Raw genomic sequence first — 18,654 nt, forward strand, 5'->3', positions numbered from 1 at the left:
GCATTTCATGTGTGTGTGCCACACACACACACACTCGGTATATACTCGACTTGCCACATTTTGCTGCCGCTGACATTTGGGCACAATCAATCTCTAAAGTGTCAGCACTCCAAGAGAGAGAGTGTCAACTAACGTGTGCAAAATACACTGACAACGTCGCCCACTGTCCAAAAGATCATCCGAACAAAAAAAAATAACTGTTCAGCCCCTTTTCCACAGCCACGCCCATTCTCTGATGTCTGCTGAGTTGCCGGAAATCTGCTCAGGAATTGCAACATCTGCACAAGGCCAAAAACTTTTTTCGAAAGTCTTTTTAAAAAGTTATTTTTAAAGCAAAACAAATAAATTTCGAAAAAAAATATATATTGTGTGGAAAATGGGAAATAATAATTGATTAAATGACCAGCGAATGTTTGTGGAAATGTTTGTGAATCGTGTATCTGATATATATTCATGTTATATATGCGAAATTTTAGCTCCAATTCACGACACATGTGCGCCACAGTCAGATGAACGCTCTGCTCATCAATCATTTATAAAACTTATTTTCTTATTTAAAGTTCTCGTTTTTTTCTTTTGCAAAAGACAAAGATTGATTGGCATACTGAGCACAATTTGCGAAATGAGTCAGAACAAACAGTTTGCGACTATAAAATGCTATATAAAACAGATCTAGTAAAGAAAATGTATTTGAAAAACTGTTTTAATCGTATGCTAATTATTAATAAATATCGTTGAGCACACAATTTTATTATTAACTGGCTAAACGAATTTACAAACTGAATCATCTTTACTCAGGACAACACCCCGAATAAAAAGGGGGAAATAATAATAAAGTATTTCGCAGTCCGTTAACAATTAGCAGATGTGGCATCAAAAGGCGACGCGTAATAAATGATGAAACAAGTTGACTTAAGTCGCAATGAAAACACACAGAAAAACTACCCGAAAATGTACAGAAACAAGAATTTTCTGTTCCTGTGGGCAATTGCTAACGCTTTGTTAATTATAATTATAGCTGATTAAAACTCGCGCAGCAGTTGGGTTCTAAAAAAAAAATACTGAATGAAATGTTGACAGCTGATGGAAAAGCTGAGAGGGGTTTTTCCTCAACTGTCGAGACAGTCAATGATATGGTCTGATTAAAAAAATCAGTGATGCGGCTTAACGGAAGAGCAACCCTTTTGGGAATCGTTCAATGATTAACAAGTTGACTTGTGTTAATTATTATTATGAGTCGGAGCCAGTCGAACCGGTTTGATTATGGCTAATCCTTTGGGCAAACAAGGGTTAAGGCTAAGGGCTAAGGATATGCTATTGCAATCAGTGCAATCAATTTGCTTTTTGCTCATTTTTTGTGTTATTTCAAAAGTTTTTCATAAAAGTTGAATGGGTATTTTTCCTGCTCTAAACCAACTTGTCGTCTAGCTTAAGTTTGGGCCAAAAACTTTGGATTGGGTGTGCTCTGCAGCAAAAAAGGAAACTTTTAAAGCCCTTGAAATTGCAGATGAAAAGAAAACTAAACATGGTACGCTCGCTTTAGTAAGTTGTTGTTGCCAAGCCAACGCCTTTAGTGCTTATTCTTTTGGGTTAAATCCTAGACAGTTAGTCATTACAAATTTAATACGCCAACGCTTCGGTTGAGTTCGGTCTGGTCTGGGCGATTGCATGGCATTTTGAATGGCATTAAATATTTATAAATTCAATACAAAATGCAATTCGAAATGCATGCCAAGAGCAGCAAGCAGCAGCAGCAGGGCAGACTGCCAAAATCGAGAGAGAACGAAACAAAAATTGAATTGTAAAGTTTTTAAAAGCATCCAGACAAAAGCAGCTGGGAGCTTCAAGCTGAGAGCTGAGAGATGCGTGCAGACAACACATAAGTTGGCCAGGGATTCGAAAGCCAGCCAAAAGATGCAGATACAACTGCAAGATACAGATACAGTTCAGTTCAGTTCAGTGCGACAGGTAGCCACAAATATTTTGCTATTGTTATGCGAAGCTCCCTATTTCCCCCTCCTCCCTACTCCATCTTCATCTGTCGGCTTTATCTGAAATGCAATTGCTGTTATTGTTGTGCCACATGAAATATTCAAAGTAAACTCCAAGGGCTTCTTCTGTATTCTATCTGCATGCATGAGTTTTGTCTTTTTGTCATTTATGTTTTCTCTCTCTCAGCTAATTGCCACTTGTGCAAACTTGTGTGTGGTCTCTCTTTATATATATCTGAGAGATCAGTACAGTTCAATAGCAGCACAAGTATCAGAAAACAAATGCGCAGCTTTACGAAAATTGTTGACATTTGCATAAGTCACATAAACAGTAATTCAAGACATCGAGCGAGAAACCGCAACGAACTTCAAATACTCTCGAAACTGAACTTTACTTTTATTGTTTACGAAAATCCCCTTCACAAACGAGTCTATAAAACCGTTTGTACTTCCCCCCACCATCCATAAAAAGTTGTCACCTAAGCAGTACACAAATTATAAATAATAATTTTTTTGCTAGCGTTGCTAACAATTTTCTTGCATAGGTTGTTTCTAAGTTGTTTTTTTCTAGGAATATTGCCATTTTCTTGGGCACCAACAACAACAGCTGGAAATAATCTGAACTGTTGCGCTATGCAAACAATGCTGCTAGAAAAACAACATCAACAATTTCCTCTACTTCTTATTTCCCCCCCCCTCCCTCCTCTTGTAATAGACAAGTCAAGAGTACATGCCCTGCCCCAAGAGCGTATCCAATTGCCAAGTTGCCTAGGCAGGCAGTTTCTTTTTCTTTCGCCGAGTTTACCGAGAACTCATTTTGTGAATGAATGCTGCACTCACGGATACGAGTATGAGTACGAGTATTAAAAATGAATAGCAAATGAATGAGCAGCAGATTGTTGTACTATAAAATAGCAAAAGTCAGCATTCGTTTTCTGTGTTGTTTTGCTGATTAATGAAAATAGCCCTCATAAAGTTAACTACTTCTACTCAATTACAAGAGACGTCGACGTATGATAAATGTAATTTGAAAGTCACATAACTCACCTTAACTTGATAAGAATTCAAACGCGTCTTTGGCAGCAAATTGAATGATGAGAAATCCAGGCGACGTGAGAAGATGCCATTGCAACCAGATGTCGAGCTGTAAGTAGATAAGAAGAAATGGCAATTTGAAAAATGTGAAAAATAGTTGCAAAAATGTATAAAAAGCTGATTATTTTGTGTGCATATAATATCCTCTCTGACGCTTCGAGATTGACTGACAGACTCTCTTCACTTTAATATTCACTATCAATAGAAATTCATAGCCAAACATCACGTCCTGTGTGAGTGTATGCAAAATATGCTTCTGATACAGTATAAATAAATATGTATTGCATTTATTATGACAGCATTTTTCCTGCCATAGAATTTTTCATATCGACTGACAGCTGAGCGGAAATTGCATTGCACGTTGTTGCCAGCGTTGAACGTTGAATGTTGCACACACACACAAAGTGACGTCTCGGCCAGATAAAGATTTCCTTTTTTGCCACAAAAGCACACGTAGTTGACTAAAACCAATGGCACTGCTCGTATATACTTATCATCGAATATATACTCTGCAATTGCTGTCAATATTACGTGACATTTGACTTAAGGTTTGAGAGAAAGAGAGAGAGAGAGTGGGAGAGCGAAATAATGACCTAATCCAAGGGAAATACTTATCAGAATTTCACACTAGATTACCAACGCTTAAGCAATGTTCCACTGACGTCATTTGGAATGTTTTACTTTTATATTTACCCCAAAAGAAAGAAATTAAATAATCTCAAGCAAAATAAAAACAAACAAAACCGCGCTAAAAGTGGGGGTAACATAAATGTAAAATTAAAACAAATAAAAGCAAAAATATAATACTTAAAGCTGGTTTTTTTTCTCTGTCTCTGTCTTTGTGCTTTGTCACGGGCTGTTGAAGAATTTCGTTGTTGTCATTTTTTTTTTTTGCTGTATATAATGCCAAAGCAAATAAAGTTATCAACAATTCTCAATATAAAACAAATACAACGCAGAGCGTGAAGAAAAGAGAGAGGAACAGTAACAACAAAAAAAAAATAAGAAAGAAAAAGAAACGTCGACAGCAAAACAAACGAATTTTTTGTTGGCATTTTATTTTATTCATTTTTTTGCTTTTATTTTTTTGTTGGTGTCTCATCTGACCTTGACATTGAATAGATTAAAAGTTATTGCTTTTTTTCGCTTGCTTTAATTGTTTAAACAGCAACAACTACATGTGTTATCTCTTCAGTTTGCCACAAGCTGAGCTTCGAAAGTGAAAGAGTGAAAGAGAGAGAAAGACTTCAAGTGGCATGCTACGCCTCCCACTGACCGCTTATCGAATAAATTAGCGCAATAACACCAAATTTAAGTACACCACACTAAAAGCAGCGCCTATTTTTAAACAGCCAACTGAACTTTAAGTGCTGCTAACAATAATAGAAATATCCATAAACTTCTGATCACTTTCTTAGTCAGCGAAAGTTAGTTTAGCTTGACATTAGACAACCTTTAAATATTAACAAGATCAAAACAAAGTAGTGAGGTATTATTCTTAGAATAGCAAAAAAGAAAGAAAATTATACCGAATGTTATTTTTGGTATATTCATATACTATCACATTTAAAATATACATAAAAGAATAAAATATATGTATACTGTTACGTTAAAAATATACCAAACAAGTATAAAATATGTGAATACTATTAGTATATTCAAAATATACCAACAAAGTACAAAATATGTTTATACTATTACTTTCAAAATATACCAAAAAGTATTACATATGATATGCTATATTGTAACTTCACTACTTTAGTGTTAAAGAATCACTTGCTATACAATCTTTATCGATTTGCTGATAAAGTATATGAAAAATTCTATGATTTCTAAGAAACATTCTTTTCCATTTACTTAGAATTTTTTTAAGTTTTCCAAGCAGGGTAACTGCAAGTCTAGCAGCTTTCCCAAACAAATATTTGCAACTTTTGTTGACTCTTTTGTGCGAGTGACTCAAAATGTTATAATATGTATTGCATTTTTATTTACCCCGATTATATAACAAAAACAAAAGCGTGCAAAAATATATAGCAAGTATGAAATAAACAGCAGACCGTATGTCTACGTGCCTGCCACCACCTTCACCCCTTTTGCTCTCTCTTTCTTTCTGCCTATCTCCCTCCCTTCACATTAGTCATACGATTTCAGTTATCAGGCAAATTTATATTTATTATTAAGCAATTTCACAATTAAGTAATGCCGAGAGATGTTCTTTAAGGTCAACAAATTGAACAATATAAACTGATTTCAGTTTGGCATTTGAGAACAAAACTTGGCCCAAAGCAAACTGATCTTTAATGCCCTTATTTGTTGGCCGGGTCAATAGGACAAAACACGCCTCATTTTTTTATTTTTGTGTGGAGAGCGTGTGAAACTGTAGCAAAGGTTTTATGACTTTTTGATATTTGAAAATAATTGTTTTATAGTCTTGTTTATTTGCAGCTGGTCTAATAAGTAAAATTGTATGTGTTCGATAATGTTTATTATTGATTATTAATGAAATGAGAATTATATGCAGAATACGGCTAATGAATTTTAATGTCTTTTCTCAGATTATATATATTTTTTGGGGACCTTCCAAAACACGTGCGTTGCCGATTGCCAACGACTACTGAGTTGTCGTCTGTCGATTCTCATTTACTCGACGACTCTGTGCGGGCTGGCTGGCTGTGCGACTGCTAATTAAAAGCTGTTTGAATGGTTATTTTATTCAAGAGATATGGAGAAGACTCACAATACTCATACTCCGGTCTACTCCATTTAAATGCCAAGCACCCGCAAAAAGCAGTGAGTTAGCTCCAGCTGAGCTCGTATGTAATTTATAGGCGGTAACTCTTCGTCTTGTCAAATTGGAGTTGCCTACTTCCCCTCCTGCCTCCCCCTCCCTCACTCTACCTAGTCTGCTGTGCTCACACACAACTTCTGAGAACAAAAGCTGAATTAGAATATTAAACATATAACACACAATATACAAGGCTTTTCTGGCCTTTTTTTTCTGTTTTGTTTGGTTTTGACGGTTCCGAGCAGCTGACTTTGACCTTGCGTTTGCCACAACAATTTGTTGTGCCTATGTGTGTTTGGGTTTGAGTCTGTGTGTACTTAACACATACACTCTAGCTTTTTCGAGCTCGAGGCATCACAACTTGGCTATGAGTTTTGCATTAGTTTTCGAATCGATACACACAACAAGATGTTGTTCATCAACCGATTTGTTACACATTGCTGCTGCTTTATTCCGCTGCGTCTCGCCTGTGTTTTCATTTTCATAGTTGAAATCTTATTTACCTTTCTTGGAATGTGCTTGGGACAAGGTAAAGTTGAGCTTCGATATATATTCTTGATCCATAAGCAATATACAACTTTGCAGCAAGTCCCACAAATTGGTGTTGGTTGCTCTTAAGACTAGGCTTCATGCTGCATCTCATTGGCAGCGTAATGCTGCTCGTTGGCAACATTTTTGTAAGCTTGAAAAGATATCTTCAATCACGAAATAATCAGTAAGAATTCTCTTTGCAGAAAATAACAAATCTTTTACTTTTCTATCTGATCACAAACTTGTTGCACATTATTTTTGCCGCGATTTATATTATAGTTTGGATTATCAAATGCGATTATTGTTTCTATCAACTGTGCGTTTCATCTGTAGGTCTTGGTGAGCCTCAATTTAATTTACTAAATATTAAACTTATCTCAACTTCTTTTCATTATAGTTTTCAGTTCTTATTTTTGGCTTGTTGTCTATTTGTTTCGCCGGCAATGTCTTTGGGAAAAGTCACTTGATTATGAGCAATAGCAAAAGTCGGTTTCTAAATTCTTTCAAGTGTAATTTAAAGTCGTTGTTTCGCGCATCTCTGTGTTGTCTTTGCATATTATTTTTTAGCGGCTTTTATTTCCAGTGAGTTTGCTTGTTGCCCAAATTGCTGTTGTTTCTTATTGTGTGTACTTTTGGCCATAATTTCACACTAATTTGTAAATTTGCTTTTAATGCCAAAGACAAAGAGTAACTGCTACAAAATAACTGGGATTTTTTTTCTCGTTTTTGTTTTTGTGTTGGCAGGCAACTCTCTCAATCAAATTAAATGCAAAGCTGAGCTAAAAATAATGCCAAATGAATTGCAGAAGAATAAGAACAAGAGCAGTTGCTGTTGCTGCGATGTTTTATCCATTGGTTTGCTGCTGCTTCGGCTGCAAATCACTTCATTCCGATGCAATTTTCAATCACGTGCTAAGTGCTGGCAGACAGACAGACAGACAGAAAATAGAGACGATTTGTCTGCCAACGTTAGCATGCAACATGAAGGGGCACACAGCACAACAGCACAAAAACAAGCAATGGCAATTGCTGCAGCATAATTTCTGTGTGCACAAACAAAGCAACGACGACGATGAAGCGAAAATGGAACTCGACCCCCAGACGATGAAATCGAGTTGGCAGCAACTAGTGCAAGCGTATTTGCCCTATCACGTACAAATTAAAAATGTGAAATGCTTCAATTTGGTGCAAGCACTGCGATTACAACACAACACAATGCAAGCAAAAAATTGAAAAAGAAGCAGCTGCTGCACAGCTGCAGAAAAGACTCGTACAACGGGGCGTATGAAATGTGTTGACAAAATGTGTCTTTTTGTTTCCCTTGTGATCAATAACACATCAATTTATGCAACAAACGTGCGACAAAACGAGTTAAAATATGTTTATTAATATGTGAATCGAAAATAAAATAAAAAGCTTTAAATTGTAGCTAAAAATGCGAACGAACTTTGATTCCGCATTTTATGGATCTTTTTGGACTCAATTTCAATCGTCGTCAAGTCAAAGTCAAGCCGTTGTCAGCTGACGAAACAAGTTTTGCATTAACATAAGCATATTTAAAAATAAACTTTTGTGCATATTTATTCCACATTTGTTGTTGCCAAGAGCGCCACCACACACAAATCGTGATTTAAATTGCGTTTCTATGCTGAGTTTCTGTTTTTTTTTTGTTTTTCGCACAATTTGTATGCCTCTTCCGTGGGCCAATAGATCACAGCAATTAATGATTTGTCCAATTCGAGTTCCATTAAATGTCAAATGATATGCGAATACGGATAATAACTAAAGGCGACAAATGCCATTTGCTGATTTATATTTGCAACGCTCAGTGCTTCAAAATTGGCCATAAGATTTGAATTTTTGATAATTTAATTGCAATCGTTGTTGCAGTCGAGTTTCGTTGTTGTTGTTTTTGCTATGGTTGACCACACCTTGCAATAAATTTGAAATACATATAAAATAAATATCGAAATACCAAAATAGACGTACACAATTTTCGTGCTCTCTCAGAGTGTGCTTTACTCTGTGCACCTCACGTTTTTCACATCAATTTTGTGTGTCTGGTGGTCGCAGCAGCAGCAGCAGCAGCAATTTTCAATTTTCAATTGTTTACGAGCACCAAAAAAATAGAAAAAAATGAAAAAGAGACGACGCTGCGATTGTTAGATGACTGTTGTTTGCAATTGCAATTCCATTTCCATTGCTAGTTATTGATTAAATTTGGCACTTGGGCTACCACCAGACAGCCGTCGCCACGCCCCCCTCTTAAGCAGAGTCAAAGCCTCGGGCGTGAACTTTTCAAATGATATACACAACACACAGTAGGACAACAACGACGACGTCGGCCTATAAACCCAAACGAACACAGGCCACGGCTACCTGCCAATTGCAAGTTGCCAAGTTGCCTCAAGTGCCGCTAGATAAACCAACACAACACACACACAAACAAATATGAATCATTGCAAATTTGAAAACAGTAGACGACGACAAGGAAACAACAAAGTGGAGGGAAAGGAGTATTCACAATTGCGCACTCGCAAATGCCAAAGTTGAAGCCACAAACACCAAATATTATGCATTTCCCTTCATAACAAATAAAAAACTACTACTTTACTTTTCACTTTCATTTCAGTTTGCAAAGACGGGAGGAAGGGGGCGTTGTTGAGGTTGAGGAAATGATATTCAAATTGTGAGTAATTTATTTATGAGCGCAGCAAGTTACGAATTTCAAGTGTAGTTTATTTATTACAACTAAATCGAATTTGTGTTTTGTCGTCGTCTATCGTCGCTGTTGAGTTGAGGGGAGCGGCTTTTAGAGCGCAAATGCTTGGGCAAATAAAAATGATGGAAATGTAATTCGATTGCACAGCCAAAGCACAGTGAAGACTTGTTGATGAGGATACTTTTAAACGAAGTAAAAATGTTGTGAATAAATAAGGAAATAAATGTAAGCTTGACAAAAGAATGTTGATGAATTTCCCATACATTAAATTATTGCATTTAAATAATGTGAAAAGTGAAAACAAAACAGTTTGAAATAAAGTAAATAAATTTGTGAAATGAAATACACAAATAAATAGCAAAATATAATATATATTTATAAATTTCCATCACATTCAGTTCTTTTATTTTAGAGACAACATTTCAGGCAAATAAAATTGATGGGAAATGTGATATATGCATAGTACAGTGATGACTTGTTGCTAAAGACACTTTAAAACGAAGTAAAAATATTGAGAATGAATGAAATAAATATAAAATTCGAAAGAGAATGTTGATACATTTCCCATACATTAAATTCTTGCATTTTAGAGAGAGAGCAAATGAAAATAATGTGAAAATTGAAAACAGAATAGTTCGAAATAAAGTAAATAAATTTGTGAAATAATATACAGAAATAAATAGCAAAATATAATAAATATTTATAAATTTCCCTCACATTCAACTATTGCATTTCAGAGACAACAGCTGTGGCAAATAAAATTGATGAGATTTATTGCATAGGCAAGTACAGTGATGACTTGTTAAAGTTACGCAATTAATAGTAAGTTCAACGGATGGATTTAAGCATTCATTTACATCAAATTCTTGCATAGAAACCAAATGAATACTATGATAATTATGATTCGATTGCTTGGAGTATAATTTGAACTTAATAATAAATAATAATATAGGGAATTGACAAAAATAATATTGTAGAATAAAGTTTCCCTAAAATTTAATTATATTTTATTTCTATTTAAATTTAAAGTATAATTTGCATGTACTATATAATGAATTCACATTGATTTGTAAAGTGTTCATAGAATTTTTACACATTTCTCTTACATTATATTCTTGTCATTTCATGCAGTTCACTTTAGCGAGTCTTTACTGGCTTGGTCAACCACTTTTTTGGCCGAGTGTTGCTCCCACAAACTGACCGCAAAAATGGCATCGCAGCTCAGCTCAGTTGAGTTCAGCGCATCGAGCACGAAAACGTTGCGCGTCGCGTTTGTCGACTGCAAATTGATTAATGGCATTAAATGTTTTAAACAATTTTCACCCGGCAGCGCACCAACAACAACAAGTTGTTAGTTGTAATGTGAAACCAAAATGTGCTGCTGCTGATCTACGCTTATTAATGGTTGTTGCTGTAGTTTGTTGCCGTGCCCCAATATAGACAAGACAACAAACGGCAACCAGGTTTTAGCCATATCTGAGCGGTGCAATCTTCAGCTGATATCAAATTGCATTGCAACTAAGCTAAGCCAACGAAAATTTGTGGTCATTTCATAATTTAAGCGCAATTAATTGCGCAAATTGTGTAAATTGTGCCAACACAGTCTGTGATTTACGTAGAAGTGTCTGGTTTTGTAAAACCAGAGAAATGTGGCGGAAAATAGATAGATAGATATGAAAATAAGTCTTAAACCTTGCCGCAATCGTGTCTTGCTTCAAGTACAAAGCCAGATTGATTAATTAGTATTAACATATGATAATAGCAATAATAATAATAGTGCATTTTTTTATGGAGCACGAGCTAATTAAAATGCGCTGACAGCCAACAACAATGACTGCACTGCGACCCACAATCAAATGAGTGTATTTAAAGTAAAATTCAATCGAGTAAACAACACAAAGTAATAGACTTGCACTTGCAGCACAATAGAGACACATAAATCATAGCAAAATAGTCATTACACAAAAGGCCAGGGCACAAGCCACCAGATGAGATCAGTTCAACAGCTCTTTGTAGTTGTTGTTAAAACACGCACAAGAAGTTGCCCATAAATAATGCATTCAAGGAGTTCTTTTTTGTTTCTTTTTTCGCTTAAGCCCAGTAGCTAAACTGAGGCGTGTGCCTCAGGCAATTGGCATTCGAAATGTGCAACAGAAACAGAAACGTGAATGTCATTAGAGTCAATTCCAAGTTGATGAGCGAAGTCAATTTAAACTAGTTCTGGGTGCGGTTTGCAACACACGAATTCAAACTTTAACTTACGTTTAAAGAGTCAGAGTCTGGCTTCAGTTTGCGCTCAATTTCATTTTCAGTTTCAGTGTTGCTGCAAAAAGTGCAAGAAACTCATAAATTAAGGCGATTGTGTCAGACGCGAGCTGAGCCCAAGACGCATCCACACACACACGTTCTGTGTTTTGTGTGGTCAAATAAATAGAAAATTAGCCCAGACATTGGCCAGTCGAGACAGCAGCGGCTGCTTCTACTGCTGCTCAGCTGCAACATAAAGAAACAAAAGCAACACTCACATTAGTTGTGCCATAAAGGCTAGCTACAAAAGCAAAGCAATGGACACAGCACAAACACAAACACATCTCTCATTGCCGTTAATTAATTGCAAAGCACCCAGGCGGGGCACTCTCAGCGCATTGTATTTAATACCAACAAATTCATTTGGATTTACTTTATTCTTCGCTTCGCCCATGACTGAAGCGATAAAATAAATTTCTGCGTCAGCTGCTAGCCATAGACATTCCCAAGAAAACACAAAAAAGTGCACACAAAAACTTGCCGAAGAGATGCAAAAAAGGCTAAAGTCTGCAATAATATTGTGTGCGTATCTATAACATTGTCTAGTCAGCTGTATATTAAACTTTATTAGCTCTTTAGCTACTTTTTGTCATCAATTCTAATATTCTCTATTATTAAATTAGTTAAATTTATCATAGTTTATAATTGTTGAAGTTTATTTGATATTAAATTAAGTTCCGAGGCTAATTCATATATGAATATTTTCTCATATTAAATTTTGTGTATTTTTATTGCTTTAAAATCATATTACTTTATCTAATATTCAATTATTTGAAGAGAATTATCTGGTATATTTTGTACTCCATACATAAATAATAGTACATCGATATAAAAAATACAGAATTTGGTATATTTTGGAATTTTATTTTGGTATATTTTAACTTTGCAGATGAATTTTATTAAAAATATGTATCGGTTATCGAGCTCATTCGATTTCATACTTGTTTTTTTTTTTTTTAATACAATCTATTTCTAATATTTTAATTCTTTGCACTAAATACTTATATTATATATGGTATATTTATATATAAGATTAAAATCACATTAATTTATAATTAGAAAAATGTGTTAAATAACTTTTTATGCAGTTCTATATTTATATCTTCATATTACTTATCAGCAATCGTTATACCATATCTCTATCTTTACTCCGAACCAAACCCCATTTTGCTTATCTCTACCCCAAGCTGTTCGCACATTATTTTTAACTTTCAATTATAATGTCAATGTCAACTCAATTCGATCGCTTTCCCATTTGGATCGATCGTAATTGGCGCGCACTTTAAACGCAAGTAATTGTCATAAAAAACCAAAGAGATTAGCAGCTATTTAACTAACTCAAGTAATATGATACAATCGCGCGATAAGTTGCCACATAATAATAGTAGCAACACACAAACGAACTCTCATCGTCAGAGATCTGTGTGAGTCATGTGTGAGACATATGCCTTGAAATTTAGTACGCTTTGCGTGTTAATCGCAAACAAATTAAAATTGCCGCAAAAAAAAAAAATAAAAACAAAAACTGAGACACAACAGTGTGGAGCACACACACACACAAAAACTTGTTAATGAAAATGCCACAAAATTCCCATAATGCATTCTACTAGACTCGTGTATGCAACTCTCGGTGTCTGTGGACAACTTCACGCTGTGTTGCCCCCCGAAAGCAGACAGAAGACACACAGACAGAGTGGCGAAGAAACTGGCGCGCCAAGCTGTGAAAAGTCTCATTAGTTTGGACAAATATGCAATTTGATGTTAGTAGTGTTATGTTGTTATAGACACAACACAACGCAGCGACTGCCAAAGTTGCCACAAAAACCGCAGCTCGCGTGTTGCGGTTGCAAGTTCAGGCATAACAGAAATGAGACAGCGTCATAGATACGAAGAAACGAGAGACATATGCCAAACAGACTTGTCTATTGCCACAACTTTGGCGACTTGATCCCTTTTTCTTCATTTCTCATGCCACACGCACTGCAATTAAAATGCTGCAGTTTTACATATTTTTTTAATTAATATTTTTACTGCCTTACATGTGTGTGTGTGTGCGTTAAATTATTGATAGCTCGTTTTGTGTCCCTGTGGGAGCTGCAAAGATTTGCGCAAATATTTGCGATTGCAGTGCAAAGAGCTTAACGACTTTTGCCTGTTTCTGTTTTGTTGTGTTTTGTTTGTCTGGCTTGTGTTTGCCGCCAGTTTTGTTTGTTGGCACAACACAAACTCCGAACCCAAGCACACACACATATCGATGGCCAGACAGACGCTCATTTACACGTGTTAGTCGAGGCCCAGACACACAGACAGACATCTAATCGTTTGATTTTGATTTAATTAATGCCAAACATGTTGCCAAAGCTGAGCTCACATTTAATTAGTTTATTCCTTCTCCACTCACTCTCTCTCTCTCTCTTCAGCCTGTTTAGGCGAAGTTCAAAAGCATTTCGTCGAATTGCCGTTAAATATTTAAACAGGCCAACAACTCACAAATTAAGTACTTAGTCTAACCCGACATGAACGCAACTCTCATGCGTAAACCAGGCAGCAGCATCTTTAACCAAAAAGATCTTGCACGATCTGTGTGAGCAAACAGCGAAAAGCAAAAACATTTTGAAGGCAAAGAGTCAAGTCAAAGATGCGCAATTGTATCTTTGTATCTGTATCTATTATGACATAACAAATTGAGCTGTCAGTGTGCGGCACTCTTTTTCTTTTTGACCAAGAAACAAGTAAACTCAACTCAATACAGATTTGCCGCTGGCTGGGCGTTGGCCCAAAAAAAGCAAACCGAGATGATAATTAGGCAACAAAACTTGAGTACAGTTTTTTCTTGGCCATTAATTCCAATTGCCAATATTTTTGTAGCAATTTATTTGAGATGCTAAACAAAGGCGCTCACCGCGCTCTCTCTCTCTTCTCTCTCGCATTTTAGTCGCCCCCAACTAACAACTGACACATGACATGACAGGCCCAAAAAAAAGTTTTCGAAGCATGCCGCAGAAATCTATCGGCAACTCGCTCTGCTGGGGTAACTTCGGCAAAACTGTCTGTGATCTGTCTATGAATGCACACACACACACAGCACAGCACAGAACACGCGTGATTTATATATTCAATTAAACTTGCCGCCACCGCCGCCACAACAGAGCAAACTGCAGAGCAAATAGCAACAACAACAACATAGAGCAAGAACTCGATGAAACATTTTTCATTTGCCTCCAACCAAGCAACCAAATATCTTTCAAGACGTGTCATTGGACTACACAGCGCCAAAAGATACATAGATACATTGATAGATAGATAAATAGATATAGCAAACTGAAATTTTAATTGCAATCATTTCAGCGCACACAAAACATGTCTAGTTGTGTTCATTACAAGCGCACCCAGCAATGAAATACTTTTATGTGGGGTATATTGAATGCATTTTGAATTGAAATTTAATTAGCAGAAGGTCGAAAGTGCAGCACAAACCATATTTCATAATGGCATAAAGTTAAAATGAAATTACTTAAAAGTCAACTGTAGTAAAGAATGAATTTAAATTAGTAGGGAATTAAAACTAAGACTGAATTACTTAAAAGTCAAGTGCAGTAAAAAATTGACTCAATATTAAATAAATTTAAATCATTTCGGAAATGAAATTAAAATTGAATTAGCCAAAAGTCAACTGCAGTAAATATTTGACTTAATATTAAATTGATTTTAATGAGGAAATAAATTTAAAGTTAAATTGGTTCAAAGTCACCTGCAGTAAAAATTTAACTCTATATTTAATAAATGGAGAAATAAATTAAAATTGAATTAGGCAAAAGTCAATTGCAGTACAAATTTAATATATTTATTTGAAAGACAAGTTCATATATTAAATTCAATTTGAGTGTTACAATAAAATTAAATTTTAATAAATTAAAAGTCAACTGCAGTACGAAATTCAATGAAGTATTTAATACATTTTTTTGAATAGCAAGTTATATTAAATACATTTTAATGTTGGAATATAATTCAAATATATATCAAAATATAGCTATATTTAATAAATTTAAATGACTGTTAGATTGTTATATTTAATTTAATTTTCAAGTTTTTTCTTCTCGTCTTTTATAGGGTATTGCGTGTGTCAATTTGACACGCTTATTATTTTGATTTGTTTTCTTTAATTTAATAATATTATTTTTAGGTACTGCTGCTGTTGCTTTTGCTGCTGTCTAGTTATTTATGACCGTCGGCATAGGCTTAGATTTTTAATTAATTCAAGGCTTTTATGGCACGCTCGTCGAACTTCGAGCAGCAGTTAGCGCAATTGTCGAAGCTGCTGTTGCTGCCTCGCCTTGCCCAATAATAATTGTGTAATTTTCAGTCAGTCAGTCAGTCAACGCACAGTTGAGCTGCAAATTAGACAATAAAACAAAAGTCAAGCCACAAAAGCAAACACCCCGAAACGTTTTTTGGCTGACTCACAACACTGTCAATGGCTATAATGGGGCGTTGGCGTGAAAATTCTTTAGAGAGATGGGATGGGGGGGGGGAAATTAGTGAACGCTGACTGAGCAGTGCAAGAAGAGAGCAACGTTTGCAAGAATTCCATAAATTAGCATGGCCGACAAAACATATGCATTTTGATAAGGCAAAGGCGATCTGTGTGCGTTGCTCTCTCAGGTGGCAATTCATATTCATTAGGCCGACGACGACGACTACGAAATACAACAAGTCATTCAATCGAGCAACCGTCTGACCAGCAGCACGTCAGCATAATTAGACCAAAACCAGCTCAAAGCACAACACAACACAACACAAACATATGCTGGCTCTGACTAGCTGGTTGACTCTTTTGCCCACGCAAGACCAACTGAAGTTGTCGCCAGTTTGTTGTAGTTGCACCCTCAGCAGCAGCAGCAACAAAAACACATCAAATGTCAAGCGCCGCCAACACTTTTTTTTTTGGTCATATCAAATGCCAGGGCCAGGCGAAAAAGACTGGTCGACAAAAAATATAAAACTGAAACTCAGATTGGGCGCCACACATTTTGGGGCCACCCGCAGTTGCGGTTTGCTGCTTGTGAATTGGAGTGAAAACGCGCGTTTGTTAAGTGAAAAACATGCAAATGAGATAGGCAACAACAATCAAGTAGAAGTCGAGAGAAAAAAAATAAATTAAATTCATATGAAAATGTGGCAAGTGCTGGGATTGGGACAAAGCCCTAGCCCTATTCCCTAACCCCAGCCCTAGCCCTAGTGGCAAACAACATGTTAAGCGATATTTATATGCTACCGAGAGATTTCTTATTAAGATACCGACGAAAAGATACAACGCCGCAGGTAGCCAGCCAGCCAGAAGCCAGTTGGCCAGTTAGCCAAGCTCAAGTTGTTGCTTCAGTTGCAGGTAATTGTTGTTAAAATTATGACAGTAAAGGGCATTTTTCATGTGGCAACAGCAACGCAGATAAGCGGCACAATTAATTCCAGACCCTCATAGAAAAAAAAACAACTAGAAACAGGAAAGGGCTAAATTAAAATAAATGTAAAGACTAGACTAAAGAATACCCATTATGTAAATGAGATACGCATTATTTTCAAACTTCTGCTTTTCAGAATTACTTTTGTAAGACAACATAATTTTAAATTTGTTATTATTAGTATTTTAAATATAGTTTTGCTTTTTAGAATTTTGCTAGCATGTAGAATAGATTACTTATATTTTTTAACTATTGGACGACCTTAGCTAAATGTTTTACTAAGAGATTTATATTTATATTATCAAATTAGTCATTTAATTAGGATTATATTTTGATCATTATATTTATATTTTTGCTTTTCAGAATTATGAGCATAATTATTTTTGCATTATACAAATTTCTTCATTAAAAACATTGCTGTTTGTTATTTTCATTATATTTATTTTTGTGACTTTTCATAATTATTTATATTTATATGTATAATACATTTTTTAAAATGTTATTCTAAGCATTGTAGCATTGTATTTATATTTGTGTTATATAGTTTTATTTTTGTTAAATAAAGTTGTTTTAATTTGTTTTGAAATCGGTCACACTTCACTACTTCTATTATACCCCTCACTCCTAAATTTCCAGGGTATTCAAGTGTTAAAATCTTCTTGTTTTACAAGTAACTTGTAGTCGCAGCACTTAAAAAATCCGCAAACAACGAAAATTGAGTGAAAACAGCTGCCCCTCATATTCAAGCGAAAATTTCTTATGGTCATTTCTCGAGATATGAACTAAGTACTAATTACGCCAGCAGCACAGTAAAAACTGACTACGACGAACCGCATTAAACATGCTTTTTCTCTGTAGAAAACCTTTCTCTTCTTAACTAGGTTCAGCTGTATTTATGGCAGAGTTCAATAATGTGCACTCAACAAGTCTTGAAGCTCGAAATCGGAATCGGTATCGGAATTGTCGTCATCATGACATAAGAAAAGAACTCGACGAATCGCTGCTGACTTGCTTTCTCTCTCTCTCTCTCTGTCTCTTTCTCTCTCGCTCTGTGTTGCTGTACAACAAGGCGCATTTAATTAAGATTTGTACGCTTTTATAAAAAAATATATTATGTAGAACAAAAATGTATCGAACGATAAGGCAGCAGTCATTGCTGTTGTCGTTGTTGGAAAGCAAAGCTAACTGAAATAAGATAAAATATTATAGAGTCGAGAGACTCCAACAACAAGGGCGCGTTTGTAGAAACAAGAAAATAAATGTTGTGCGATTGAAATAGAAATAATAGTATAAAAGTTAGAAAAGCAACACATTGAGTGTTAACATGACTAATTCTTGAACGAAAAAGTAAACAATCAAAGTATGTAAATAATATATAGAAGCGGAAGTTGATAACACAAAAAGTATAATAAAAAATCGTTTATATTTATTTCTATTCCGTTGAGAATCGCTGGCATTTCCTCTATACAAATCGTCAGATCTACATCATCGATCAACGCTAATGCATTATTATAAAGTTAATAATAATCTTTTGCAATTCCATTATGCAAATGTATCATAAATATATTAAAATGCTTGAAATTTACATGTATCTAGGTGCAGCTCAGACGATTGAAAAACTAGTGATCAATATATAAATTCATTAATTTCTTTATTGATATTTAAGTTACAAGAAAAACGAAATGAAATTGTAAATGAATCATCAGTCAAAGCAAACAATTTAAGAGACAAATGTGCTAAACAAATGCAAATACAAGCTTATTT

At 35.3% G+C, this 18,654-nt stretch overlaps 2 protein-coding genes across 7 annotated transcripts in view; one reads left to right on the plus strand and one right to left on the minus strand.

The window, feature by feature from the left end:
* Nucleotides 1-18,654, minus strand: part of LOC117576832 (headcase protein) — a 100,834-nt gene that overhangs the window by 57,268 nt on the left and 24,912 nt on the right. For all 3 annotated transcript variants that reach the window (XM_034261906.2, XM_052006494.1, XM_034261908.2), the window contains exon 2: nt 3,039-3,135. In XM_034261906.2, the coding sequence (XP_034117797.2) occupies nt 3,039-3,135 (97 nt within the window). The remainder of the gene's footprint in view (nt 1-3,038; nt 3,136-18,654) is intronic.
* On the plus strand, nt 6,212-7,976 carry LOC127565834 (uncharacterized). Of its 4 annotated transcripts, XM_052006503.1 has the most exons (5): nt 6,212-6,400; nt 6,457-6,548; nt 6,606-6,731; nt 6,800-6,891; nt 7,147-7,264. In XM_052006503.1, exons 1-5 carry the CDS (start codon nt 6,280-6,282, stop codon nt 7,166-7,168), a joined length of 453 nt encoding a protein of 150 aa, XP_051862463.1. In that variant the 5' UTR covers nt 6,212-6,279; the 3' UTR covers nt 7,169-7,264. The 4 variants fall into 4 exon arrangements, with proteins under 4 accessions (XP_051862463.1, XP_051862461.1, XP_051862464.1 ...); XM_052006501.1 differs by lacking the exon at nt 6,800-6,891 and having other exon boundaries at nt 6,606-6,741; nt 7,147-7,976; XM_052006504.1 differs by lacking the exon at nt 7,147-7,264 and having other exon boundaries at nt 6,606-6,741; nt 6,800-7,124.

This window comes from Drosophila albomicans, chromosome 2R (assembly GCF_009650485.2).
Source record: "Drosophila albomicans strain 15112-1751.03 chromosome 2R, ASM965048v2, whole genome shotgun sequence".
Classification (NCBI taxonomy): domain Eukaryota; kingdom Metazoa; phylum Arthropoda; class Insecta; order Diptera; family Drosophilidae; genus Drosophila; species Drosophila albomicans.

Bases quoted from the DNA above. Each gene is read 5' to 3' on its own strand.
- LOC127565834 (XM_052006501.1), top strand. From the start codon at position 6,280: ATGTTGTTCATCAACCGATTTGTTACACATTGCTGCTGCTTTATTCCG. The intron at 6,401-6,456 runs GTAAAGTTGAGC...ACAACTTTGCAG, and splicing joins TGGAATGTGCTTGGGACAAG to CAAGTCCCACAAATTGGTGT. The intron at 6,549-6,605 runs GTAAGCTTGAAA...TTCTCTTTGCAG, and splicing joins TGCTCGTTGGCAACATTTTT to AAAATAACAAATCTTTTACT.